The 26,694-nt window shown below is 49.9% G+C and overlaps 1 protein-coding gene across 1 annotated transcript; it reads left to right on the top strand.

The window, feature by feature from the left end:
- Positions 1-1,565: 1,565 nt before the first annotated feature.
- Positions 1,566-22,506, top strand: NR2E1 (nuclear receptor subfamily 2 group E member 1). The gene is made up of 9 exons (XM_059176940.1): positions 1,566-2,293; positions 6,987-7,132; positions 10,319-10,406; positions 11,904-12,139; positions 13,464-13,610; positions 15,789-15,885; positions 16,273-16,422; positions 16,679-16,784; positions 20,977-22,506. The coding sequence occupies exons 1-9, from the start codon at positions 2,269-2,271 to the stop codon at positions 21,137-21,139; spliced, it is 1,158 nt and encodes a 385-aa protein (XP_059032923.1). The 5' UTR covers positions 1,566-2,268; the 3' UTR covers positions 21,140-22,506.
- Positions 22,507-26,694: the final 4,188 nt, after the last annotated feature.

The raw sequence follows: 26,694 nt of genomic DNA, 5'->3' as shown, positions 1-26,694 counted from the left end.
TACCCTCAGGTTTATGGTTTTGTCCCACAATTCCCCAGTCTCGTCCCAATACAAACAAACAAACAAACAAAAAAAAACAAAACGAGGAGGGCTAACTTGGGAAATGTCCCCTGTTTTGCTTTTTTCCGGATGTCCCTACGACCCTGGTGAGGACGCGGGGCTCTCAAGCGTGTGGTGTGCGCAGGCCAGGGCTCCAGGCCCTGCGGAGGCTGCTGCGGAAAGTTGCGGTCACGTGCTGAGGCCGCCTACCCGAGAGCGCAGCCAGAGCCTGGGAGACGCCGGGCGGAGGAGCTGCTGCGCCCTCCGAGGGCTCGGGGGACGCAAGCACTCACTTTGCACACACAAACTCTGAAAAAAGCCCGGGTTGACCCTGAGTCTGGAGAAAGTGGGGCCAGGGGAGGGCGGGTAGGATTGCGGAGTGCGGGTCTCAGTTCTCCTCCCCGTCCCCGTCCGGGTCCCCCCACTCGTCCTCCCCGCCAAACGCGCTGCGGAGGGCAGGAGAGCAGGAGGTGTGACCCCTGACCTCTAGCCGGCCCACGCCCGGAAGACAGGCTGGCAAGCTCTTGTACGACAAGTTCAAGCTGCTGGGAGAGCTTAAATAAGATTTAATCTCTTAGAGATCGGGGATCACCGCTCCCTCGGCGTGCGCTCTCCCACCGCGGCGCAGGGACAGAGGCGCGAGAGAGCACAGGAATCGAGGGAAGGCTGGAGGGAGCAGTGGGGGCCTAAGGCGGAGAAAGCTCTGCAGATTCCCGGACGCTTCCTAGAGAGGGGGAGCCAGAGAAGCCCTCTGGGGATGAGCTACAAAAGGGAAAGTTCTGCCTTCCAGTCGCTCCGGTGCAGATAATGGAGGCGACAGGCACTTTGCTCTGCTCCAGATGGGCTCTGCTTTGGGGAGCGGGCGGCACCCTCCCCGCAGCTGGTGCCCAAGCCGACTCCGCGAAGGCCGCAGGAACGCGGAGCCTCCAGCGGACCCCATCCCAGGCCCCAAGTCCGCGCACAGCGTCCTGAGCTACAACTTTCCGTAGATAGTTGCAAAATGAATGATTACTCACCTCGGACCAGATCCAAGTTTTACCCAACAGAAGGGGCACGGGACCAAGAATGAACCAACTCACATGGCCATATCCGGTGCGCACAATCACACACAAACACACAGCCACCCAGTTTCTTCCACGAGTCTGTCTGGCGCTCTGGAGAAAAGGGGGAAAGCGTTTTGAGAATGCTCCATCTCCCCTCCCCTTCCCCCTTGCCATGAAATATAATAATTCATTTTTATTACAAGAGCAGCACGGTCCTCACCAGCACTCACGCACAGAGCCACACTCCCATATTCACACTCTCACTCGTCAGCTCCGACAGCGCCTGCATTTTCTTTGGGAGCCGCTTGGAGGTTCATTAATATCATTAGCATTTAACCCCCTCCCTCTTCCCATCCCCTCCCCGCACATGGCTGACGTCAGACCCCGCCAGGAGTTGGGGGAAAAGCTAAGTGGGCCAGGGACGCCCTATTCCCCTCCCCGCGGCTGCCTGTCAGAGCGCTTCTGGAGATATTACAGGGGACCCAGCCCGCAGCGACAAGCACAAAGTCACGGGGTAATGAACTTCGGGGACCCTTTGCTGCTCTGTGCGCGGCTCTCCCCGGAAACCGGGACCTGGCCGCCTGTTCCCTCGGAAGACTTCCCAGCAATCTAGTTTCCCACTCCGCTCTCGGGTTTGGGCAGCGCGGAGCCCATCTGCCTGAGAGAGACCGCGGTTGTGTTTTCCTTCTTTCCTTAAAAGAGCAGCGCTCTGTAGAGATCTGGCCACACTCCGCATGCCTAATGTAGAAGGAGAAATTGAAGACTGAGAGACAGGAATGGGGAAAGAGAGGGATTTTCTCCTTTTTGCACCGTAGGAAGACCGTTTTCGTGTCTCCATCTCTGTCCTCCACTATTCCTCTCTTGCTGTCCTCCCCCCATCTTCCTCGATCTGCCTGTCCGTCTCTCCGTTTGTCTGTCCATGCGCGTGTCCCTACCAAGCAACATTCCCAGCAGCTGCGGTTTTGCAAGAGCCGGGAAGAAACTTGAGGATGCTTAAATTCCCACCGTGGAACGAATTCTGAGTGCCCAGGGAGCAGCGCAGCGCGCAACCGACACCCACCTGTCCGGCCCGGGAGCCTGCAGGCTGGAGGGCGGCTGGAGAGCGGCGGCGCCCGGCGGCGAGGCGGGCGCTGCCGGCCGGGACTCGGGCAGCGCCCACCAACCGCTCCGCCCGGGGACAGCCAGCATGAGCAAGCCGGCCGGATCAACAAGTGGGTACCTTTGGGGCCGCCGCGGGGCTCAGCAGCGCAGCCTGGGGTGGGTGGGCGGGGAGGCCGGGGAGGTCCTGCTCCGAGCGCTGCAGCTCCGCGCCGGGGAAAGGGACTCCGGCGGCGTGTGCGCTTTGGCCCAGCTTCTTGTAGACCGTGAGTCGGGATGTTTCGTGGTGAGGGAAGAAGAATTTCGTTACCTCTGGATTGTTGGATTCCCCCTGCCACCTCCCCACCCCCGCCCTGGTAGGGTAGGAAGGTTGAGACCCAAGCAGCCCACCAGTCGCGCGAGTTGTCTCCGCTTGGCCGCCAGGTGCGGGGAAATGGGGGGCGACGGGGGCGGGAACTAGGCCGCAGCTCCAGGCGGCAGCACAATAACACGCTCGCTCAAAACTCCGAGCTCCAGCGCGCAAAAGCAACTCTGCGCAAAGCGGATTTGAATGGAATGCTTTGCACCCCGTTTCTAGCTATTTCAAATAATCCTGCAAACTGGGAAGCAGAAACAACTTAAAAGTCACATTTTCCTTAATCCTAAATCCGCGTAGGTCATAACTGGGGAATTTAAAGTATGGCGAACCGCTCTAGCAAAGAGGGGACCAAATCCCTAATCCCAAGGATTTTTCGAGCGGAGCTCGGCAGAGGCAGGCCTGTTCCCTTCGCGCGCTTCTCTCCTTCCTCAAACTTGCCTAGCTGGTGGCTCCCCTTGAGGATGCCGAGCCCCGGCTGATCTCTAACTGCCCCTAGATGCCGGAGTGCGGGATTAAGTGTGCGCGCGAGGGCATCTGCCGGCCCAGTGCCCGCGGAACCCGAGAATGTGGAGGCCCGAGCCGGCGTTGGGCGGGCATTGCCGCAAGGCTTGGATCTCCCCGGGGGCATTTCAGTTCCCGCCTTCCGGTGGCCGGGGGCTGCCTTTTCCAGGGCCCACGGCGGGGGTGGCCCCTGTCGCAGTCCCCACGGCCCCGGAGTTCTCTAACCGCCCTTTTGCCTTCGCCCATAGCATTTTGGGCACTCCGTGCTTTCCTCAAACACCCCCTCCCCTCACTCGCCCTCATTGTCCCGAGTCTTTGAAAGTTGGGAGAATCCAAGATACTTCTGAGCACTGATGCTGAAGTCCCACGTAAGTGGGAAGCAATTCACTTTAAACGTTTGCTCTGGTTTGGGTGTTACCATTTTTAAAATTCAAGTAAAGTGAATGTGAACCAAAAAGAGAAAAGGAGAATGTTAAAAGTAGGGCAGAGGGAAGAGAGAAGGAAACTTTGCGGCCGCCGAAATCGGAGCCAACCCTTGAGGAGGCCTGGCATTCCAGATAGCCTCGGCCTACGCTGGCCCTTGCTGCTCTAGTCTCTGGGAAGCGAGGTGGGCTCGCTTTTTGCAGCCCGTGCGTGTTCTGGCGTGTGGGGTCCTTCCCAAGAGGTGCAGAAGGAAACCTTTCCTGCTGCATTCTGAGCCCCAGTTGCAGAAACCAGAGCCCGCGGCCTTCCGCAGGCCTCCTTGCTACCTCTCCGTGACAGGCCCTCGCCTCCTTCCCTAGAAGTAAGGAGCCTCGGAGTCCTTCGCCCACTTGGGGTGCGGAGCCCCGGGGTTGCTGTGTGTTGGGGATACTTGAAAAAATGAGGCCTCGGAAGAGAGGGAAGGGCCCGGCGGGAAGCTCGGTTCGCTGGGGCCCGCACCGGCGTGCGGTGGACGGGGACTCAGGCGAGCCGTCCGCACTCAGGAAGAAAAGGCTGGATGACATGCTGGGGAAACTTGTGAGCTCCCCAACTCCCCAAGAGCCCGAGTTCGGCCTCGGAAGCCTGAGACCTGGAGGAGGTTTCCGCCGCTGCGGTGGCAGTTCCTCAGGCCCGCAGGAAGGTTGCCCCCGCCCGCCGCGCCGCTGCATCCCGGCCTTCTCCAGACAGGTGGCGGCAGCCGGGCCCGAAAACTGAGGCCCTCGGGCCCGGGGCGGCGAGGAGGTCGGCGCGCAGCGGGCGAGGTCAGGACCGAGCCGGGCCGCGAGGTCTGCAGCCCCCGCCTCGCTGGGTTTCGCACAGCTGGAGGGCAGAGCGATGTCACCCGGGAGCCCCGCCTGGGTGGTAACAAGACCCCGGCCAGTCACCCCTGCAGCCCAGACTAACTTCTTTCAACAGCCTCTGATGGTAATTACAGTAATCGAAGCTGCCATATATCTTTAGGCAATTATGACACACAAAAAGCCCCGAGGGGACCCCCTGGCGAGGGAAGTTAAGAACGGTTTTCCAGCCTCAGGAAACTCCCGCCTGCCTCACGTCGGAGCTCGCTCGGTTTGCTAAATGAGAGGAGCTTTGCAACGGGGTCAACCAGCTTGTCTCGTGACCCCAAGTCACCTTAACGTGGCTGGGTGGCGGAGTCTGAGGCTCAGACTCGCTCTGCCCCGGAATTTTCGCGTCTCTCCCTCCTGGGCCCCGCCCCGGGCCAGTCGGCCTGCCTCTAATCTGCCCCGGGAGCCGAGGCCCAGAAGTCTGCGCCGAGGCAGGACCCACCCGCAGCGGTGGTGGCCCTGCCGGGAGACTGTCGAGGAGCCCCGACCCCGGCCCCCAGCTGGAGAAGGGTGACCCGCCCCGCACCGGTCCTCCCTGCGCCCCATGAGGTTCTCCAGAGATGTGGTGTGTCCCTGTGCTCCTGTCTGGATGGGAAGGGGGGGTGCGGAAGAGGGGGAGAAATACCACCACTGCTGCTCCTGCGCGCTCATCTTGGCATCATCCAAAGTGCCACCGGGAAGAGGACAGCTGGGGCGACAGGACTGCTGAATCCCAAACATGGACCCCAGCTCAGCCAGAGGGCGCGTGTCATGCTGGGAAGGATGGGTGCAAAATAAGGAAACCAAGTTTGCTGTTTGCAGTGGGAGTGCGATGCCGCAGAGCTCGCGTCCCCGGCTGCTGGGTGCCTGTGAGTTCCCATGGGCAAGGTGACAGGCCCAAGGGGGTGAGAGACAAGCCCCGCTGTGGCTTTGCCTGGCTCTCTCCGGCGGCTTCCTCCCCCCACCAAGCACAGCCTTTCCTCCCACCCTACGGGAAAGGGGGCTCCAAGGCGGTGGTCGCTCCGCTGCGCGCCTCCCCCACCGGCCTTTGTCGCCGTCTGAATTCCCATGCTACTCTTTTTGACGGGTCACTGGTGGCTCTATAGGCAGGTGCTATGGCGGGGTTGTAATTACCCCGGCCGAGCTTGGTCGTTATCGAACCCCCACCCCCACCCTGGCCGCCGGGCTCTCCATGCCCCCCTCCTTCCCGGCCCCCCGCAGCTCCTCCAAGGCCTTGCTCAGGGAGGGATCCCCGCCTGCCAGGACGCCTAGGAATCCACGAGCAAGTTTCCACTTCTGAGACCTCGAGGCCCTCCCCACGTGGCACCCTCTCTTCCTCTATTACCCTGGCCCGGTGGTCTGACTCGCCGCCCTGCACCCCAGCCTGGTAGCGTTCCCCAACCTGAGTGCTCGGGACAGCAACTGTCCAGGTTCACGGAGGAGGCCTTTCGGGCCCAGACTGGAGGCCTTGGGTGGAGTCGCGAGGGGAAAATTCAATGTAAATAAGTTAATTATTACCACCGTCATTACTATTATCAAAGTGTTCGTACTTTAATACTTTGTTTGCAAGAATAAAGATTTCTAAGCCCCTATGAATGGCTTCGGGCTGGTTGGACTCTTGAACCTTAAGAGCAAAAGAGTTCCCTCCCCGGGAATGTTGGACTACCACCTCCCCCGAACGTTCCTCCAAGGTCCGTCCGTAGCCGCCCTGGGCTTGAGGGGATTCCAAGAAAAGTTCTCTTAAGCCAGGCGACCGTCGAGGCCACCAGGGGTGGACACGGGCAGTCTAGAGAAACCAGCTAGGGCCTTTAAAACATCACCCTTCCACGGCGGAGGAAAAACAGGCAGGAAGGGCCCCACCCGGGATCCAGTGTGAGGAGGTAGGTCTTTGCGCAAGAACTTGGGGTGCGGAGGGAGAAGGGGTGGCTGTCCCGCGCTAACCTGGGAAGGAACCGCGCACGCGCCACTCCCTCATTTGCCCAGCCCGGTGCTAGTTACTTTGGGGGGAAAATGTTTTTTTTTTTTTCCTAAAAGAAATAATTTCTCAAAAGCGATCCACTAAGCATTTTTTAAAATAGGTAAAGCGAAAGTTGGGCAATTACCACTACCCTTATTATCATTAATAATCCTAGTATTAGCATTACAATAATAATCCTAATAATAACAACCGCCCGGCAGCTCAGAGAAAACTCGATTGCCTTCCAGCTGCCATCCCCGGTTCCAGCCGTGTTTGTTTTTCTTCTTTCCCCTTTTACATTTCAAGTTTGTCTCCTCGCGCGCTAACAACTTTCTCTGTTAAATGCGAGAGCGGGGGAGGGAGGCGGCCAAACTTTCCGCGGAGCAGAAAGGCAGCGGCGGGCCGTGCTGCCGCCCGGGCCTGCTGTAATCTTTTATTCCAAAATGGGTCTCGGCGATTAGAAGAGACCCAAATACATGTAGCGGTGCATGAATAATGCTCATTGTAGGAAACTGACACTTGCTCAAGGAAAAAAAGTTTGGCTATAAAATCACTTCATTATTTGCTTTTACCGCAGCTTCGGTGCTAATCCCTTCAGAGGTCAGATTGCTTAGCATCTCTCTCTCCGGCTCCCCTTCCTCCCTCTTCTCCGCCCTCCTCTCCCTCTCGCCCCTTCCCCCTCCCCTGTCTTCCCTCGATCTCAGGCCGTATTTTAGATATCCCCTGTAAAGTGTGTGGCGACCGCAGCTCGGGGAAACACTACGGGGTCTACGCCTGCGACGGCTGCTCGGGGTTTTTCAAACGGAGTATCCGGCGGAATAGGACGTATGTCTGCAAATCTGGAAACCAGGTACCTCGCTCGGCCAGGGCTGCACTGCCCGGCTCCCCTCGGCTGCCTCCCCCTCTTTTGTTTGTGCCAAGGCCTCCTCCGGGTTTCCAAGCTGCAGAGGAGAGACCGAGTCCTGACCTCTCCCTTCCTCTCCCCTCCTTCCCGCCTCAGCTCTCAGAGGCCCTTCCGCGTGGGAAAGGCGGGAAGAGGTAAGGGCAGATACAAGAGTTTGCAGGGGCACATCTGAAATCCGGGCTCCTCCCTGCGCGCACACACCCACCCTCCCCGCTTTTTGTAATCCTCTCACACACTTTGACACTGGGTAGGACCCACACCCGGTGGCTTTAAATCCAGCCCAGGGAACCTAAGGAACTTTAGAATCCAAACCACACGTTGCAAGCTGGAGAAAAGGCTGTGCTATGTTGCCTGTACCCTACCCCGCCTCTGCCCCCAAGCCGCAGCCCAAGCTCAGTGCCCTGACCACTGCCTGCCATGGTGGAAGTAAAAGGCACAAGGCATCCATCCCAGGCACACCTGAGAGGAGTGTGGCCACCTGGAACACAGGACTTGCTGCGGGAAGGGCTTTGTCCTTTCAACTTGGGAGAAGCAGGACCGCTCTGAAGGGAGCAGGGGGGCTGCAGCCTCCATGAGACTTCAGCTCTGCCTTGTCAGGAAAGGGCAGAGTGAGCAAGAAGAGAAGGTTCTCAAGGAAGGGGTAGCTAGAATCCTCTCCAGGGCTCCTGTATCTTCTCTTTTGCTGCTGAGAAGGGCCTGGTTGGTTGTGTCTTGGGATGGAGCTGGCAGAACTGCCTCGGAAAGACAAGGGAGTTAAAGCATGGGCTGAGAGTGAGGCAGAGCTTCCAGAACAAGTAGAACCCCCTGACTCAGTTTCCAGCTCAGTAATTGGCCCATTTGAGGGAGATCAGCCTTTTGGTCCCACATTGCCTTCTCCTCAGCCAGGCACGCAGACCGTCAGCACAGAGCCAACACCTTGACTCCCAAGAAGACCCCGGAGAGTGTAATAGTCAGAAGTCATCCTTTGGTAACCAAAATGGTAAAATACTTCCACTAATTAATATTTATGGTATCCACATACACACACATATTGTCTGGAGCATAGCTAAAGCTATGTCTGCTCATGTCAATTTCCCATAGATTTGGATTATCAACAAGAACAAGAAGATACTTACATTTGGATAAGTTATTTTGAACTCCAACCCTGGTACCCGTTTAAATGGGCACAGAGCTCTGGCTCAACATATGGACACATCACATTATACTCAGGCAGGACTGTATCCACAGGAATAGGGTATTACTGTGGGTTATCATATTTGAGCAGGCTTCTACTTAAATTACCTTTTAATTTTATGCAATGCACAGAATTAGGAAATCAAAATCTCAGATGTTAATGCTTGATATTTTCAAAGGGGTTGGCTATCAATTGGAACATATTGATGTCAGTCCAAGTCCTTGTAAAGGACTGATAATAGGACTCATCAGGCTTGGTGTCCTCTCCTTGCCGAGAGAATAAATGGGCTGAGCTCAAGCACTCATCTTTCTCTCAAGCTTCGGATATTTATACACATTTGATCTGATTTGAAGACGCTCCTAAGAACAAGTGAAGGCTTCCATTTTGCATTAGCTTGTTTATCAGAATGCTAGGAAGATAACATTTGAGGATAGACATACGATTGCAATTAATAACAAGTTCTTTAACCCTCTTTACATTGAGCTATCTCACTGGGAGCAAAGATGCCCTGAAGAATTCATTTGGAGAGCAAAAACTATTTCCTTTATCTCTTGTATTCTAAGATTAGATAAATAACGTTCCAATTTGTTATTAACAGTAATGAGGACATACAGAAATTGTTACAAACCTCTGCGCTGTCTTTATTTTAAATATCTCAACATATTTTAAATCAGAAGGGATCTCATTTTTAAAAAAGGGTATTCAAGTGTGTCATTTTTTTCTTAAGGGCTATTTCAGAAAATGTGCCTATCCACAATTCGCACTACATGAGTTTTTTAGATTATGAAGGAAAATAAAAATACATTTATTTTATTCTCTTTATTCCCACGGTACTTGTAACAGTTGCAAGTCATATAAATACAGGAGAGTACCAAACATATATTTTTGGTGTGTAAAGTGTATGTGTAGATATGACTCTTTATGTATCTATGTGTATATGTTCCCTCAGTAATAACACTTAACAGTGAATGAATTCCACAGGAAACTTTCTCTGTAAATTTCCTCTTGTAATAGCCAGTATTTTTTCCCGAAAATTGCATTAGGTAAAACATTTTCGTGCTTCTCAAATAAATATTTCTAAGGCAGTAATTAGCTCTCCGCACACCTCCCCTCAGATACCATGCTAATATTCTCAGTCCATATTATCATTTTGTCAGACAGTCCATGACATTATCTTCTTGGTCATATTTACATAGTGAACACTTCAAGATTTTGCCCAGGCCTTGGGCTCTTCCCTTCTCATCCTCACCTCTGGAGGCCTTGCCCTGCTAACCACTCTGGCTCCTGCCTCACCTTCCAGGAATGGCTGTGTTTCCATCAATCTGGGCTGAGCCCAGTCTTTAAGACAACATTAACATGCTGGTTAGAAGGATGGCTTCAAGTACAAAGCCAAGAGTGAGGAAACAGGAGAGTGAAGACTAAATGGGAAATATGTATCCGACAAATAAATGCCCCCCCCCCGCCCCAAAGTGACAGAAAGAGGTAGACTTGAAACCTGAAGGTGGAAAGAATAGTTGGCAGGAGGGGAGAGTGGTGGGAATCCTGGCTGATCAGCCTCCTCCTCTGGGTCCGGTCGCTGTCTTCGGTCCTGAAACATCTCGGCCCTGTTCCACCACCTCTGAGCCTGGCGGAAGCTCCTCTCTAGAGCTTGTCCTCCCAACGCTGCAAAGTCAGGCAATCCAGGCGCTTTGACCCTTCGCCTGCTTGGGGAAGGACTCTTCCTCCTTGTCCACCTTTGCAAGGTTGGGGGCTGTTCCTTTTGAATAGCCCCAGAAATCCCGGCCCTCTCCCTAACTAGCCCTGTTCATGCCCAAGGCCTTCGAGTTTTGGGGCCCCAGGCTTGCAGCTCCCAGATGGGTGGCAGGGTCCATTCCCGCCTCCACGTCTCCCCCAAAACGGCATTCACATCTCCAGTCTAAAGTCCCTGGGGGCCGCTGACCTTCTGTGCTCTGTTCCAGGGAGGCTGCCCGGTGGACAAGACGCACAGAAACCAGTGCAGGGCGTGTCGGCTGAAGAAGTGTTTGGAAGTCAACATGAACAAAGATGGTAATCAGTACAGCTTTTTATTTCTCTAATGTTGGTTGACTAGTAAGTAAATTATATGTACAGAAAATACATGGCACTCCAATGCATGTAAATCATCTCTAGAGCACTTCTTTCCAGATGCTGGGAATTGGCCTCCAACTTTCAGTCTTATCTGTTTCTCTGCATGAGCCCCTACCCCCATCCCACTGAACTCTAGAGGTATGGTCCATACCCACATAGGGAACTTGCACCCTGCAACCTCCTCACCCCCATGAAGACAGCACTCTGGGGGAAGTCACTCTGCTGGACACTCCTGCGGATTTCCTGGATCCTAATGCCTCCTCTCACCTCTCCTTGCAGCCTACGCCTGTTAGCCTTCCGCAGGATCTCGAAATCTGGATGGTCTCCGAGGTTGGAGACTGTGGGGACTAGGGGACTGTTGGAGGAGGGAGGGCAGAGACACAAGCGCACGGAATTTCAAGCCTGTGTTTGTTAATTCATCAAGACTCCAAAACCAGGACAGCCATTGTGGCGATCTGGGCTTTTTCTCTCGGTTCTACAAAAAGGGGCTGGAGAGGCAGGGAGACGCCTGTGGGTGCCTCGCACAGCTGACTTTCATAAGGACCTTAAAGGCGCACAGCAAGAGCTAGAGCATGAGAGCGCAGGCCGAGTGCCAGCCCGGTGGTGGCCTGGCGAGGGCGCCCCAGGCCTGGCCAGCCCCCGGGCCGGGGTCATGGCCAGGAGGGAGGAATGGGGCCTCAGGATAGGATGTTGAGAGAGTTTGCCTTGGCGACAGCCCGGGCCGGGTGGCAGCTCCAGGAGGCACAGAGCCCACTGGGGAGAGCTCCTTCCTCAGCAGCGCAGGAAGCAGGAGGGAACGTCCAACCTGTTGAACTCGTGTATTGACAAGTTGTCAAGCTCTGCGAGCGGAAGATTGCCCTGAATTAATTTGTTTGTTTAAACTGTTGGCGGTAATTGTCACATCTCCCCTGCCTTCCTCCAGCACACTCCAAGACGGGCTCTCCCTCGGGTCCTTTGCTCCTGAGGCCCTCGGAGGCCAAACGCCACTTCCCCGGGGCGGGGGGTGAGGTGGGGGGAGTCACCATTGGGCTGACCGGGAAATGCTTGTGCAGGGAAGGCAGTGCCTGGCTGGGCACAGGGCTCCTGATCCCCTTTGTCGCTTCCCCACCCTCAGGGTCTCCGGTTCCTCTGCGACCTCCTCTGGGTAGGGCAGAGCCCTGAACGGACAAGAGAACAGGCCTAGTCTTGCTGGAGGTTTGGCCATTATCGTGACACTTGGGTCCGGCTTCTCCCCTCAGCCTGGGCTCTCGTGCCTGCGGTGTAAGAGGCAGACGACCTCGGAGCGCCCTCCGCCCGCACATTCCCTGTCCCTCCCTGTCTTCACCTCTCGAGTGACCCTGCCTGCCCAGGCGTGGCGTTTGGCCCCAGAGCCCGGCAGCGGCTAAGTGTGGTCGAGTCTCTGATCCTGGGCATTCGCCCATCTGTCTGTCTCTGCAGCCGTGCAGCACGAGCGGGGGCCTCGGACGTCCACCATTCGCAAGCAGGTGGCCCTCTACTTCCGCGGACACAAGGAGGAGAACGGGGCGGCTGCGCACTTCCCCTCGGCGGCGCTGCCCGCGCCCGCGTTCTTCACCGCAGTCACGCAGCTCGAACCCCACGGCTTGGAGCTGGCCGCGGTGTCCGCAACCCCGGAGCGGCAGACTCTCGTGAGCCTGGCTCAGCCCACGCCCAAGGTCCGTGTCCTTGCTGGGCCCCAAGGAGCCCCGCTGCTGGCTGAGGGCGGGGGCGGGGCGCCCCTGTCTTCGGCGCTAGGATGGGTGGAGCCAAAGATTGAGCGACCTCGCGGGGTGCTGGGTCGGGCTCTGCCGGGAGCTGTCGGCCCCCCACTCTCACCGCCTAAGCCAGGAGTGTCCAAATTTTGGTGGACTGGCTACACACGTGAACTCTCTGCCCCATTTCCCAGAGAGTCCCTTCCAGCAAGTCTGAGGTGGGGCCCAGGAATTTGCCCCTTAAAAAAAAAAAAAAAAAAAAAAAGCCAAGTGGGGTGGAGTCCTGGCTGAACCAAGGGGCAACCTAGGTATTTCTGGAGGCCGGAAGAGCACTTCTGTTTTTAGGGAAAAGGAGTTGGCTGCAGCTGGCAGAGAGGTGTCCCCGTGTGGCATATCGCAGAGATCTGTTTTTCTGGGGCAAAGCTATAGGGTCCCTAATGCAGCAACAACCAACAAGGGAAGCGCACCCTGTTAGGACGGTTTGAGGAAGCTGGCTGCGTCTTCCGTCTTCCTCTCTCCCTTCTGAGATGCATGTATTTCTACCCGGATTGAGTCTCTGTTGAGAAGGGCCACAGCCTGAACACTTCAGAAGGCTGCCACCTAGGGACTACCTTCCAGGCTTCCAGCTGGTACCTACCCAAAGCACCCACTCCAGGCCGCGAAGGGGAGGGCCAGCTGCAGCCCCAAACTGCAGGGAAGCCAAACACCTGGGCACACGCACAAGCACAATATTTAATATTGCTTTCTTACCCTTGATGTGTATAATAAGCTTGGGAAAGTAGTGTTATGAATATGTTGTCAGTTATGAATGGGGACGCTCTGTGAATGATTAAGATGTCTAATTGAAATATTTCCATAATATACTAATCCTTTCTAAAAATACTCATATGCATATTTGTGTTTGGGATGCCTATTAATTTATACTTTTTTCACATCTATTTTTATTTACACAAATGCAAGCAGCTCTTGTCTAAATTGGGAGACAGGCCTGGCACTTGGCTCAGTTGGAGGAAAATTTGCTGCAGGGGATAGAAAAGCCAGATGCCCCTCTGGAAGAACAGGCCCCCAGAGACTGGAAATGGGCCTTTCCCAATGGTTATTATTTCTCAAATTCTATAGATATAGATGTTTGTGGGTTTTTTTGTCTACCGATGGCAACTGCGTGTTTAAGCAGAACATCCAAATGCCTATCTCCTTCCCCAGTCTAATTAGGAAATTAAAAGGTTGGCTCTTCTTGCAAAGCTGTGGTTTCCTCACTCCGTGGTGTTTCTCTTTCTTCCCTGCTCAGTATCCCCACGAAGTGAATGGGACCCCAATGTATCTGTACGAAGTGGCCACGGAGTCCGTGTGTGAATCAGCTGCCAGGCTTCTGTTCATGAGTATCAAGTGGGCTAAGAGTGTACCAGCTTTCTCCACGCTATCTTTGCAGGACCAGGTATGACCAGGAGGGCACTGAGCTCTTGGGGAAGGGGACTGGGGGAAAAAACAAAACCAAAACAAAATAAAAAAACCAAAAAACCAACAGTGGTCAGTCTCATGAACCTGGAGGTTACCTGGATAAATCACCAAGGCCAGGCGTCTGTTCTTAACGGCAAAGAGGAAACGATTTTTATCAGCTTCCTACGATGGGTTCAAAATATCTAGCTATGAAATCCTTACTAAGAAGCATAATTATGTTATTTCAGGAAAGTTGGATCTGGTCTATGAAAAACAAATAGACAAAAACATTAGCTCTCTTTTTTCAAGTTTAATTGAAACACCAAATTTAATCACAAATTTTAAAAATCTTAATGACAGTAAAATTGCTAATAAAACAGTGTTTCTTAAGAACATTGGACCTTGCAGAAGCAAGTGTTGATAGTATTTGCCTGTAAGATTTTCAGAGCTAGTCTCATTGTTTTATGTTCACAGCTTTATATTTTCCACTGTGGTACTCATGGCTTTGACCACTAATTGATGAGCACGTATGGGTATGGGCTGCCTTGCAGACCTCCCACAGGCCAGGATCTTCCTTGCTTCTTGAAGTCCTTTATGAGATTTCGTAAACAAATGGGCATTGTGCATAATTCTGTGGTTGTAAATGACAGTCAGAGAGAGAAGTATATGCTGCTAAAAATTACATCTTACCAAAAGCCGGAAATTTTGTTGTTAGAAATCGCAGGGATAGCGTCTGCCAGAATTTTTCTAATCTTAAGGGAAAGAAAGAAAATGAAGTGTTCGTAAGCATTAGACGTTACCAGTACATTCATGGAAATTAATGACACATTTCTCAAAAGGCTAATAAGTAGTTTTGAAAGCAAGTGGCTTATTTCTTTAATTCATTTTATACCTAATTAAAGCATAATGGTGCCCTTTAATATGAAGTATGTTTCCTACGGAGAGACCTAGCAATGTGCTCAAAACATTTAATCTTCTAGCATGGGATGTTCTCTTTTCCATAGCCTGGACTTTCAGACATGGTGAGAATTAGATATTGTTTACCTTGCATTTTAAAGTATTATTTTCTGTACCTAATGCAATAAAACTAAAAATAAAGCATTTTCAAAATTAAACCTTTTTGGTCTGATTGTGATTTTGGTTACAAGCCTTCACAATTCAGCTCTTAGCTCCCAAAAGGAAATACTTTCACATAAATCATCCAGAACTGACTGGTTTTTGAGAGATTTTTCAAAACAGATTTCTTTTTTCCAAAATAGTTAGGTTGTGTCTTTGACCAGAGTTGCATGTTGACTCTAACCATTTGTTGTGTGTGTGTCTGTGTGTGTGTGTGTATGTGTGTGCGCGCATGAGCCCACGTGTATGTGTACTGGCTGCTTTCTCTGAAAACAGGTATTTGTATACTCGTTAATAGAAACAAAATTTACTTACTGTCTGCCACTTAACCCTTCAGTGGAAACCCTTCAACAACAAGCAAACTACAATGAAGTGGAATCCGGTATATTAATTTGAAAAAGGAGTCAGATTTTCATTTTAAATATTCAGTAGCACATTTTATTAGAGTGAAAATGACAAGCACCTTGATGCTGTCCACTTATGAGTCTCAGAAAAATCAGGCAGTGAGATGAGGTAAACTCAGCAAAACCCTATTAACATAATTACACCCTGATTTCCCTGCATGCCTCTTGGGAATTAGTGATCTCTCTTTCTCTCTCTCTCTCTCTCCCAGCCCAGCCCCCCAACCCTCTAGGAAGATGGGGGCCCAGATCTGCACGCTTAGTCTGTAATCCTCAACCCTGATAATATCAGCATTTTATATGAAGGGGATCTGCCTGCTGAGCTGCTGGTGGCATTTCATAGAGCCTGGGTCTCTGGAGAAGTTTCTAGGTGGTCGGGAATGAATAGATTCAAGGCCAAGAAGGGTAAACCCTTTTCCAAAGGAAGCAAAGTTTGGGGAATTGGAATGGCTGACTCTCAGATGCCTGTGCTTATCTATAGGCACCTTTTCAAAAAGGAAAAATGTGGAAAATAAAGGAAAAGCTGGAATATTCAGAGGAAAATTTACCAAGACAGGCATTTAAAACACTTTTTAAAATAATGGAAATTTACATATTGAAATTGTTTATAAATTTATAAATTACACACTATATTATATTATACATCTATTGTATGACAGCTGATGCTTTTGGAAGATGCTTGGAGAGAACTGTTTGTTCTAGGAATAGCACAATGGGCCATTCCGGTTGATGCTAACACTCTACTGGCTGTATCTGGTAAGAATTGCACAATTTAATGACTTTGTTGTAGAAATTACCATAAAAATACATTACTGAAAAAAGAACAACATGTAAAGAATAACAAATTCCTGCTGAACAATAGAGTATACCTGTCATTTATAAATCTATATTTAAATGCAAATAATGTTGTTTTGTTGTATTCATGACTGCTTGCATTGTTATTTAAATGCAAATTACTGTGTTTGTTATCATCCAAGAGAAGATTTTATATTAACTTTCATACAATATAGCCAGTTTACATGGAATCAGATATTTTAGAGTGACAATTGAATAGATATTGATATGCAGAATTCTGTCAAAAATCAATATTAAATCGTGAAAATGCCTTCATATTAGAGCATTTATTCTATATTTCTATTCTAGGCATGAACGGTGACAACACAGATTCCCAGAAGCTGAACAAGATCATATCTGAAATACAAGCTTTACAGGAGGTGGTGGCTCGATTTAGACAACTCCGGTTAGATGCTACCGAATTCGCCTGTCTGAAATGCATCGTCACTTTCAAAGCTGGTAAGCTGACACAGACCCCCGCCTCTTCTCCTTCCCTGGGTTTGCCACCTCCCTCACTCAGCCACCTCAGGGTCCGGACTGATCATTGCACAAAGGGGGGATGGTCTTTTAAGGGAGCCGATACCGGGGGACTGGCCCCGTTTCCCGTGGTGGGGGCCCTACCTGTTCTCCAGCTGGCCAGCCATTTCCAGGGAGGTGCTTTCCCGTCTGCATTTCCTGCGCTGCTTCTCACAGCTTCTCCTGTCTTCGTTTCTAGTTCCTACACACAGTGGTTCTGAGCTGAGAAGTTTCCGGAATGCTGCCGCCATTGCAGCCCTTCAAGATGAGGCCCAGCTAACCCTCAACAGCTACATCCATACCAGGTGACTCTTGTTTGCTTTGACCTGGTACTTCAGAAAATCGCTTCCATTGTGAATGTGTGAAAAGGCCCGAGTCAGCCAGTTCAAATCCTGTGACCAATTACCCTGTTGCCCGCCTGCTAATATAGTTAGAGCCTTACTTACCTCGCAGGTGGCTGAGAGGAGACGGTCAGATTAGATGAGCAAAGTGAAAGCATTGCCAGACACGGAACAAGTTGATCTATCAAAACATTTGGACACATTTGTGTAAATGGACTTGATAGGGGAAGGGTCAAAAATGAAGGCCAAAGTGTTGTGATCTGTTAGCTGACCTATTAGAGAGTGGTCGCATCATCCTTGAGAGGCCATTTGTAACCCTGTCATGACTGTTGTTTGGCTTTGGTGACTGGTATCCACTGAGTTGTTTTGAGTCATGGCCACTTCTGGCCAAGCAGAGCCCATTGGCAGAGGCTGTTCTTGGCTCGTGTAGAAACTCTCAGCCACTGGGGCTCCAGTGGTGCTCCTCCTGGCCCACCAGTGGACAAGTCCACCCAGAGGTATATAGACTCTGATTTCATTTTCAAATGAAGAAAGGCAAGACTTTTAAAGAGTCACAGAACACTGCTAGCTTGGTAAGTTAGGATTGCAATAGATCTGAGGAATAGAATAGAATAGAGTTGCTTATGATTATTTCTTCTTAGATTGACCCTGAAAGTAGCCCATGGAAACCTTCTCCATCATCTCAAAATCACCCACAGACACAGTGCTGGGAGTCATAAATTGAGTGGCTCCGGCCACTCGTGCCTTCCTCATCTAGGGGTGGGAGAAATCCCAAGTCAGTTGGATTCACTGGGGGGGGGGGGGGGGGGACAGAGCTTCTGCTACGAAGCTGCTTATTTCTGTCATAAATCCTCCTTTGAAAACTAACGAATAAACCCGTTCCTGTCCATGGAATATCACTGAAACTCTGTTGAGTGATAGTGCCTGGGTACATGTCTTCCAAATCAAAGTGCTGTTTTTTAAAAATTATAAATACGTGTTAAATTTCCAAATGTACGGTAAACACTTCATCTTTGTTCACAATTATAAAATGGAGCAGTACGTAATTGGGGCACTTTTTGCCCACTACAGACTCACTTGTATATCATGACTGACTCCGACATTTAGAGTCATTAAGGTGTAAAGAACATCACACTGACAAGAATGTGACACCCACTTACTGATTCAGGCAAGCCTCCACGCAGGGCTCCTGGTGAGCATGGTGGGACACCAGAGAGAGCAAGACACTTCCCACTTATCCCTGCATGCAGTAGACACAAGTGTGCATTCAGTTCAGACCAGAGAAGAGAGAAAAGGTAACGTGGGCAGTGGGAGAGACGAATTCTAGTTGGTGAGGGAATGAAGACAACATGTGAGCTGATCCTTGAACGACGGGCCTTCAGCAGGGGAGATGGGCTTCGAGGAGAGCCAGCAGAGGTGCTGTGGGAGGTGCCAGAGTCCAGGAAGGGGAGTCTGAGAGGGCAGGGCCCACCAGAAGTTTCTTCTAGGGTGACCTGAGAGAGTGCAACCACAAATTAACAAAAGTCTTCTTTAGCAAAATGGCAAATATACTACTTCTCCCCAGCCTCAAAACAAGGAGATTATTTATTGAAGGATCACATTTGCTTTGACAAGGAATTTTTAGTTCACGATATGAGCTATAGCTATAATTAATTTTTTTTCTTAGAGAAGGGGGAGGGGGAGAGAGAGAGAATCCTAAGCAGGCTCCATATTCCATCTGAGATCATGACCTGAGCTGAAACCAAGAGTCAGATGTTCCGCTGACTGAGCCACCCAGGTGCCCCTGTAATTAATATTAATACCTAGAGTCATACATAGGGTGAAAAACTGCATACGCCTCATTTCTTAGCTCCTTCAATTAGAGAATATTCTCCTCTAGCACTTTCCTGTCTAGAAAAATAAAATCTGAAATTGAAATGAAAAGTCAGTATTGCAAACTGAGCTAATTATACATTAATTGTTAAAAATTGCAAACTCAGCTCTGTAGGCTACTTCTCTAATTATCTAGGACATAAGGAAAAGGCTAGGAATTGGCATTTCACACAAACTATGTTATAACTGAAGATCAAACAACACGGATCTGTGACGGACACAGAACACTTATGCCTGAAAAGAAAGCTTCTTGTTATTTTTGCTAATGGACAAAATCAGGGAAATAGATATTCTAAAAAATAATATTGAGTAGTTAGGCACTCTTTCTCTCTGCCTCACATGAGCGTGCGCATGCGCGCGCGTGTGCGCGCACGCACACACACACACGCTGTTGCTGTTTCTGGGTAGTACAAGACTCCACATATAACAGACAGTTCATCCTTGTTGACTAACCAGCCCCTTCCTAACTAGGAAATAAAAGAAGTGGGTGAGTAGGTGAGTGGATAATTTCCATGCAGAAAGTCAAGATTTAATGGTCTATGGATTCTCCAAAATCCATCATTTCTGGAAGTTACTACTTCCCACAGTGGTTCCTCACCATGGGAAAATTCCAGCATGTTGGGTTATGGCTACAGACATGGCGGAGACTTGTCTAGGCATCCCATGGCCTCCCACCCACTGTAGGGTTCTCACTCCTCAGCCTGACCCCAGGAGGGGAAGCAGAGCTGTTGAAGAGAGTCAGGTAGAAGGGAGATGTGGGTCTGGGGGTTCCTTCCATTCCATTCCTTGTCCATGGGTGATAATGAAGCTGGGCAGCCAAACAGCGAAATGAGGTTCTCAGAGGCCCAGACAGAATTATCAGCCTGGTATCAGGCTGAAGAGAGGGATTTCCGGGTGCCAAAAGCTAAGAGAAAATAGTGATCATGACTCGATTCTATTTGCAGGCTGACATTACTGGTCAGTTAAACTCAGCGTTCAGCTACCTAGCTCTTATGAGTGAATTTTGGTATCTATCAGGTTCTAGCCCTCTGTGGCCAGGGAGGGGTTAAACCTGGCTTGGTTACTGACAGGTGCCCCTGGACCTCAGTCTTCTGGGTGGTGTGCTGTGGAGGAGGGAGCCCTCCTTGAGAAATACATAGGTAGCTGATTGCAAACAATTAATGGAGGAAGCATCCGGGCCACGGTGAGGTTACAGGCATCTAAGGGCAGCAGAAAATTGAACTTGCCCATCTGAGCACAGACGTATGTTGGACATCAAGAGAGGAAATTGTTAAGCAATTTCTCACATCTTTAATTATATGCCAATTTCATTGACATGAAAGTTGGATGGCATACCACCCAACAGAACTTAGTCTTTAATTTGCAGTGTAATAAGGACGGAATTATTCCTGAGAGTGACTAAGTGTAATGCCTGAATAATAATTTGGAGAATGGCTTAGAAAAGGAAACCATTTTATCTGAGGAAACGAGCCTGAGGAAGGAGCCTTGTGAATCAGAAAATGTGGATATTAGCGCTACCCTTTATCCTCAGCAGCATGGTGATTCCCTGCCCTGGCAGACTTCAGTGTATTATCTGACCTGAACTTGGCGCCATGTTTCTTAAAATTATTTTTCTGGGGCGCCTGGGTGCTTCAGTAGGTTATGCATCTGCCTTTGGCTCGGGTCATGATCCCAGCGTCCCAGGATTGAGCCCCAAATTGGACTTCCTGCTCAACGGGAAGCCTGCTTCTCTTTCTGCCCCTCACCCTGCTTGTGCTCTCTCTCACCACCCTCTCTTGCAAATAAGTAAAATCTTTTTTAAAAATAAAAATTACTTTTCATCCAGGGGTGCCTGGATGGTTCAGTAGGTTAAGCCTTTGCGTTCGGCTCAGGTCATGATCCTAGGGTCCTGGGATCGAGCCCCACATCAGGCTCTCTGCTCAGTGGGGAGCCTGCTTCCCTTCCTCTCTCTCTGCCTGCCTCTCTGCCTACTTGTAATCTCTGTCTGTCAATAAATAAATAAGATCTTTTTAAAAAATTACTTTTCATCCAAAAAAAAAAAAAAAACGCAAGCCCTTTGCCTGATGTAGAGACAGTCACCACGTGATTTGGGCCGCGTCATTTAGGCTCTTGCCTCGGCTGTTCACCCTGCAGAGCAGGGCCAGTAGCACCTGTGGGGGCCTCCGCTGCAGGGAGGGGGGGTTGTACAGAGGCCCAGCCAGGAAGAGGGTGTGTCTTCAAGTATGGGATATGAATTTCCATGAGGAATGGATCTTACCTTGCTTTATGGCTTCTCCTTTTCCAGATACCCCACGCAGCCCTGTCGCTTTGGAAAACTCCTGTTGCTTTTGCCAGCTTTACGTTCTATTAGTCCATCAACCATAGAAGAAGTGTTTTTCAAAAAAACCATCGGCAACGTGCCCATTACAAGACTGCTTTCAGATATGTACAAATCCAGTGATATCTAAGCTCTGAGTCCCCGCTTTTCAGGATGGGACAGTGGCTGATGAACTTCTACCCGCGGAGAACAAGCCTCAACTAACAAACCCTTCAGGAAGCATAAACCTGGGAATGTGTAGCCTTCAGAAAAGCATGCCAATGAACGCAAAACAGTTCCAGTTGCTTTGACCTGCTGCCTCCCTCAGGGTAAGGCAGCAGGGAAGGAAAGGGGGCGTCACAGGACCACCGGAGCTGAGAGAACTCCTTGCTGCCGCGCCTTGGGAGGGGGGCCAGATCGGGGGCGGGGGGGGGGGCTTGCTGCAGGCCGTGCCATCCTGCCTCTTACCTGGAAGACCGGGCTGCACTCTCAAAAGCTGAACCGTCCATAGAACTTCCTTTTCTTTTTTAGCATATGAAGTTGGGTAACCAAATAGAGCTCTGTGTATAACATCATACGGCAGCCTTCAGAACTATTTTACGTTGGAGAATTTATTTTAAAAATAATGGTTAGGTTTTCAATCAAAAGTTTTATCAAAAGTTTTTCTTCTATCGTAATACATCATGAAGTGGCCTTCCGGACTGAGTTAGTAAATGAAAGGTAGTTTATGCCGTGAGACTTGTTTTCTCTCTGTTTTCTCTCCTTTCTCTCTGTTGTGTTCTCCCCCTTCTTCCCCTCCTCCTCCTCCTCCTTCTCTTCAGTACCATAGGCCAGGCAACCTCATCCAAGGAACTAGTGGATGAAAATGAGATTCACACCAGGACTTGAGCTTGGATAACATCTCAAAAATAGAAGAGCTTGACTAAAAAGAACGCAAGTTGACGGAGGATGGATAAAAACAGCAAAACCAAATAAAGCGGAGGTGAAGGCAGAGGGAGATCGCTGTCCCGTTATCAAAGTGCTGAAACCAAAGGCGATGGGGGTCCAAACTCGTGTTTCAGCAAGTCACAGCAGAGTAGCTGAACAGAGACATGACGCCAGAAGGAACCGCATGGAGATGAAGGCTAACAGGTTTCTTGATCGATCCATGGCTACAGTCTGAGACTCTTCAATGCCTTTCCGAAAACCGGTTTCTAGTAAAGCCTTGAACACACGCATGCACATGCACACGCGCGTGCGCGCGCACACACACACACACACACACACCGTCCTACACTATAAGCTGCTCCTTTGGTATGAATCTATACTTATGGAAATGTAGAAACAACCATTTTAAAATAGCTGCTGTACTTTTCACATTTTGATTTCTTAGGTACTAGCACTGAGGAAAAATATTCAGCACTTGGACTATCATAGGATGAGTAAAACTTTTCTTGTACAAAGTGAATTAACTGATTTGTGAAGTTAAAAGGTTGTACTCATTGTATTTACAAAGAATAAAAATATATTGGATTTAAAGGAATGCTCCCTGATTTCTTAGCCTCCCTCCCTGGCTGGTTCTTGCCCCCAGCTCCGAGGTGGCTGTGGCAGCTGGTGTAGAAATTGAACCTTGGAGCACCCCAGCCTGGAGAACTGAACCACAAAGGCAATTTCCTTTTTACAGAGAATCCCATTTGTAAAATGATGAATAAAGAAATAAAACACAAGATTCCGTTCTCTGCAGCTCTCAAATGTAATTGCATCTGTTAGAAAAATTGCTGTGTGAAGAAGAAAGACGCTTAACAGAGTCTTCATTCACTCACTCCTCTAACTCTCTTGCCAGCATTTCAGTCCTGATCAGGAACTTGAAATCATTTAGTGACCAAAAAAGATAGAGTATGAAGGTCTGTATCGGTGAGTAAGATGTGGAAGGAGCAGTAGGAAGAGGGTTCAGATGTTCCCAGCAAATCTCAGGGCACCGGCCCCACTGCCACCGGCTGCTCCCACGTCAGCGGCCAGGAGCAGAAATCAGAAGTGCCCAAGGCCAAGGGCGCTGTGGGGTCCTCCTGGGCAACAGCACCAGTGAGGGCCTGGAGCAGACTAGCGACTCTTGGCTAAACTGATCCTAAAGATTGCCTGTATGGAAGTACAACCAGCTGGGCACTCCTGCGCTGAGTCCACAGAGAGGAGAAGCGAGGCTTAGAGAAAAGCAAGGTACTTAAAGATGTGTGTAAGAACGTTCCTTGTAATACTGCTCATGTTTGAAGAGGAAAATGTCCACCAGTGGAGAATATATACTTGCGGTATATATAGTATTCTGTAGAAGGTTTGCATTTAAAACGAGTAGCCTGGAACCAATGTATTCATCAAGGGTCCATGTTGTGAACTACAGTGTGTGAGTGGGTGGGAAGTGAATCACAAAGGAGACATAGAGCTTGGTGTTTATGTAAAGTTTAAAGCCTACAGAACAATACCAGATTATGTTTATAGATATATAAATATACCATAAATATTTAAAACAAACATGAGTAGGATAAACACTAACTCCGTAATAGTGGTTACCTTTGGGAATGTGTGCATTGGTGAAAGGTACCAAGAAGATGCTAGAATGTTTCTGAGATGTTTCTGAGGAGGGGGACAGAGGGGTATCACCGACCTGTACTAAAATCTGTCACAAACACAGAATCTATTTTATTTATTTTTTTTTTTTAAAGATTTTATTTATTTATTTGACAGAGAGAGATCACAAGTAGGCAGAGAGGCAGGCAGAGAGAGAGGAGGAAGCAGGCTCCCTGCTGAGCAGAGAGCCCGATGCGGGACTCGATCCCAGGACCCCGAGATCATGACCTGAGCCGAAGGCAGCGGCTTAACCCACTGAGCCACCCAGGCGCCCCAGAATCTATTTTAATCCATTGAAAACCATCTCCATAAAGTTAAGAGGGAGTAAGTTTCGTGGGACCTGCCCTAGAACACATTCCCACTGGAACTGCCTGTCTGGGGCGTAAGCATGAATCAAAGCTGGCTTTCAATGTTTGAAAAAGCCCAGAGTTAAAAACTCTCTTCTGGGATTCGGGGATCTCTGCTGGCTGCGGCTTCGGTGCTCTGGCTGGTGCTAAGGGGCTGAGGGGCTGTGTCACAGGGGCCTCTGGTCATACAAGTTCAAGTTAGACCATTCCAATGTATGGAATTTGAATACACAAACAAGAGGAGGTGGGCCTAGCCAAGTGACTTCTGCAGCCAAAAACCAGTCTTCTGGGCTCTTTCTCAACACATGGTTTTTCTACATCTGGGAGGGTTGCTTTTCAAAAGTATTAGTTATTTACTGTGACAATTAGGTGAGCAGTCTTACCTTTGTGTTTGAATTGCTTTTAGTTGTCCTTTGATGTTAGGGAAGAGAAAGAACAGTGGGTGAGTTCAGGAGCTCAGTCAATAACGCTCCCAAATTATTTCACTTCGAGTTTAGGGTTTTCAGTCTAATTTAGGAGCCTAGAAACTGAACCCCTTGACCAGAGATGTGAACTGTGGTTGCCGTCCTTAATCTTTATAAAAACGGAAACCTTCTACGTTTCTGCAGATTATTCTTGTGTGTTTGGCTCTCTCTTCTGGGGGTACACGTGGCTCTGCTTCATTCTTTTTAACATCTGCCTAGCATTCCATTTTATGGATTAACTGTTGTTGATCCAACTAATTCCTCACTGACAGACTTTAAGTTATGTGCTGTTTTTCACTGTAATAAACTGTCAAGAAACATCTTTCCACGTCTACATCCACGGACTTGGGGTATTTCTGTAGGAAAAATTCTTAGAAGTGGCATTTCTGCGTCAAAGATTATATGCATTTTTAATTTTGGTACATACAACCGAATGGCTCTCCAAAAAGTTTGGATCAATGTGCACTCCTGCCAAGAGGGTATGAGAGGGCCCATTTCATTGCTCAGAATTTAAAAGTGCTTAATCAGACACGGGCTTGATGAACACTTCAGAAGCTGTTGGAAAAATACAGAGCGCGTCTGTGTTTCTGTGCTGGACACGCCTCCGCTGTACTGCTTCCCTGGCTGGCCAAGGAGGTCTCAGCCTGTCCACCGTCAAGCTCAAGTCCCCCAATTTTTCAGTCCAGACCTCTCTGGTGAGCGTTCGAGTGTACCCATGTCATGAGGCAGGTTGAGAGAAAGTAGATGAATGATTTTTTTTTTTTTTTTAAAGATAATGTAGAAGCAGCTTGGCAGCCACTTTCTGGGGCTAAGATGCTGCTCTGAGAATCTCAAGCCATTCATTTTACAGTAACATTTTTTATAATCATTTAGGAAAAATTGAAGAACAATGACCCTCTCTGATGAACCCCAGTGCCTTTAGCACAAAGGACGCATGGTTTATTTTATTTGTAAATCATCTTTTTATTTTTTTATTAAGATTTTTATTTACTTATTTATTGGTCAGAGCAAGAGCACAGGCAGGGGGAGAAGCAGGCAGGGGGAGAAGCAGGCTCTCCGCTGAGCAAGGAGCCAGATGCGGGACTCAATCCTAGGACCCTGGGATCATGACCTGAGCTGAAGGCAGACGTTCACCAACTGAGTCACCTGGGTGCCCCATAAATAATCTTTTCAGATTTGTGAAGCCTGTACTGGGACGTGAAGTGGCTGTTTGCTCTGAAGACTGCTGACCAGTACAGAGACCATCAGTGAGGGTCATCAGAATTTTCGCCACTGCTGAGCTGGGCTCCCCGGCTGCGTGCACAAGGCAGTCTCCCTAATGTGGTAACCAGGATGTTGCCACATCGCCTGGGCAGCTGCCTGACCTACCCCAGTGTTGCAATGCTCTCCTGGGAAACTGTGAGTAGGGTCAGTGCTTCGAGAAGGCTGAAGTCCTAGGTTTGATTCTCAGGAGAGCCAGGGGGACTTATTCTCATTCTTGTCCTCAGGTGGGGTCAGGAGACCAGCAGAAGAAAGTCCCCTCGGTGGCAAAAACCAGTCAGGTTAAGCGGATCCCCAGATGCGCTCAATCCTAACTACTTGCCCCCAGATCCTTTCATTTAGACAAGTCGTTCTCCATCTTGGCTGCTCCAAGAATCCCATGAGAAGCCCTCACAGCTGTCAGTGTCTGAGCCGTGTCCCAAGCACGGTGACAGCAGAATCTCTGGGGGCAGAGTCTGGGCATCGTCCTGGGAGCCAGGCTAAGGAGGAGAAGCCGCGAGGCCCACCCTCAGTCAGGAGCCTCGGGCCGGGGGTTCGCGTCCAGGCTCCAGGATCGTCTGATGCCTGGTTACTCTCCCACTACTTGCTGATGACCTTTAAAAAAGTTAATTCTTTCCCTTCTCTCCCTGCTCTGGCCTGTCATTGAACTCACCCAGCTGATTGTGGCGCTTGTGATTGAGAACCTCTTCTGACCGCTTCCCTTTCCCCAGAAATTAACGTGATCATTAAGGCTTATAATTTCACTCACCAGTGCTATCAATCAAGGGGCTGCGAAGCAGAGTTAAGAGTCCTTTTGTAATTGGCAGCAGCCTGTGATTCAGAGCGAGCATCTGGGGCGGTGGGGAGGCTGAAGTAGGGGAGGGCCTGGTGTGCAGGGAGGGGCTGTGCTCCCTTGAACTGACTCCCCAAGCTCTTTGTGGCCAGTTGCCGGCTTCACCAGCCCCACATGTCAAAAGAACGAAGCCAGCCCTTGCCTATAACACTTCAGGCTACCCCCTTGTCCACCGCACACTCTCTGCAAGGGGAACAGGTTCTCT

This window comes from Mustela lutreola, chromosome 6 (assembly GCF_030435805.1).
Source record: "Mustela lutreola isolate mMusLut2 chromosome 6, mMusLut2.pri, whole genome shotgun sequence".
Lineage (NCBI taxonomy): Eukaryota > Metazoa > Chordata > Mammalia > Carnivora > Mustelidae > Mustela > Mustela lutreola.
The sequence above is the reverse complement of the archived record's forward strand: the minus strand, read 5'-3'. Positions and strand labels throughout refer to the sequence as shown.

What these genes read in the sequence shown, in the direction of transcription:
- NR2E1 (XM_059176940.1), top strand. Translation starts at nt 2,269, where the DNA reads ATGAGCAAGCCGGCCGGATCAACAA. An exon ending in CAAGCCGGCCGGATCAACAA is followed by an intron (nt 2,294 to 6,986) that starts GTGGGTACCTTT and finishes CCTCGATCTCAG; the next exon opens with GCCGTATTTTAGATATCCCC. An exon ending in AGTCAACATGAACAAAGATG is followed by an intron (nt 10,407 to 11,903) that starts GTAATCAGTACA and finishes CTGTCTCTGCAG; the next exon opens with CCGTGCAGCACGAGCGGGGG.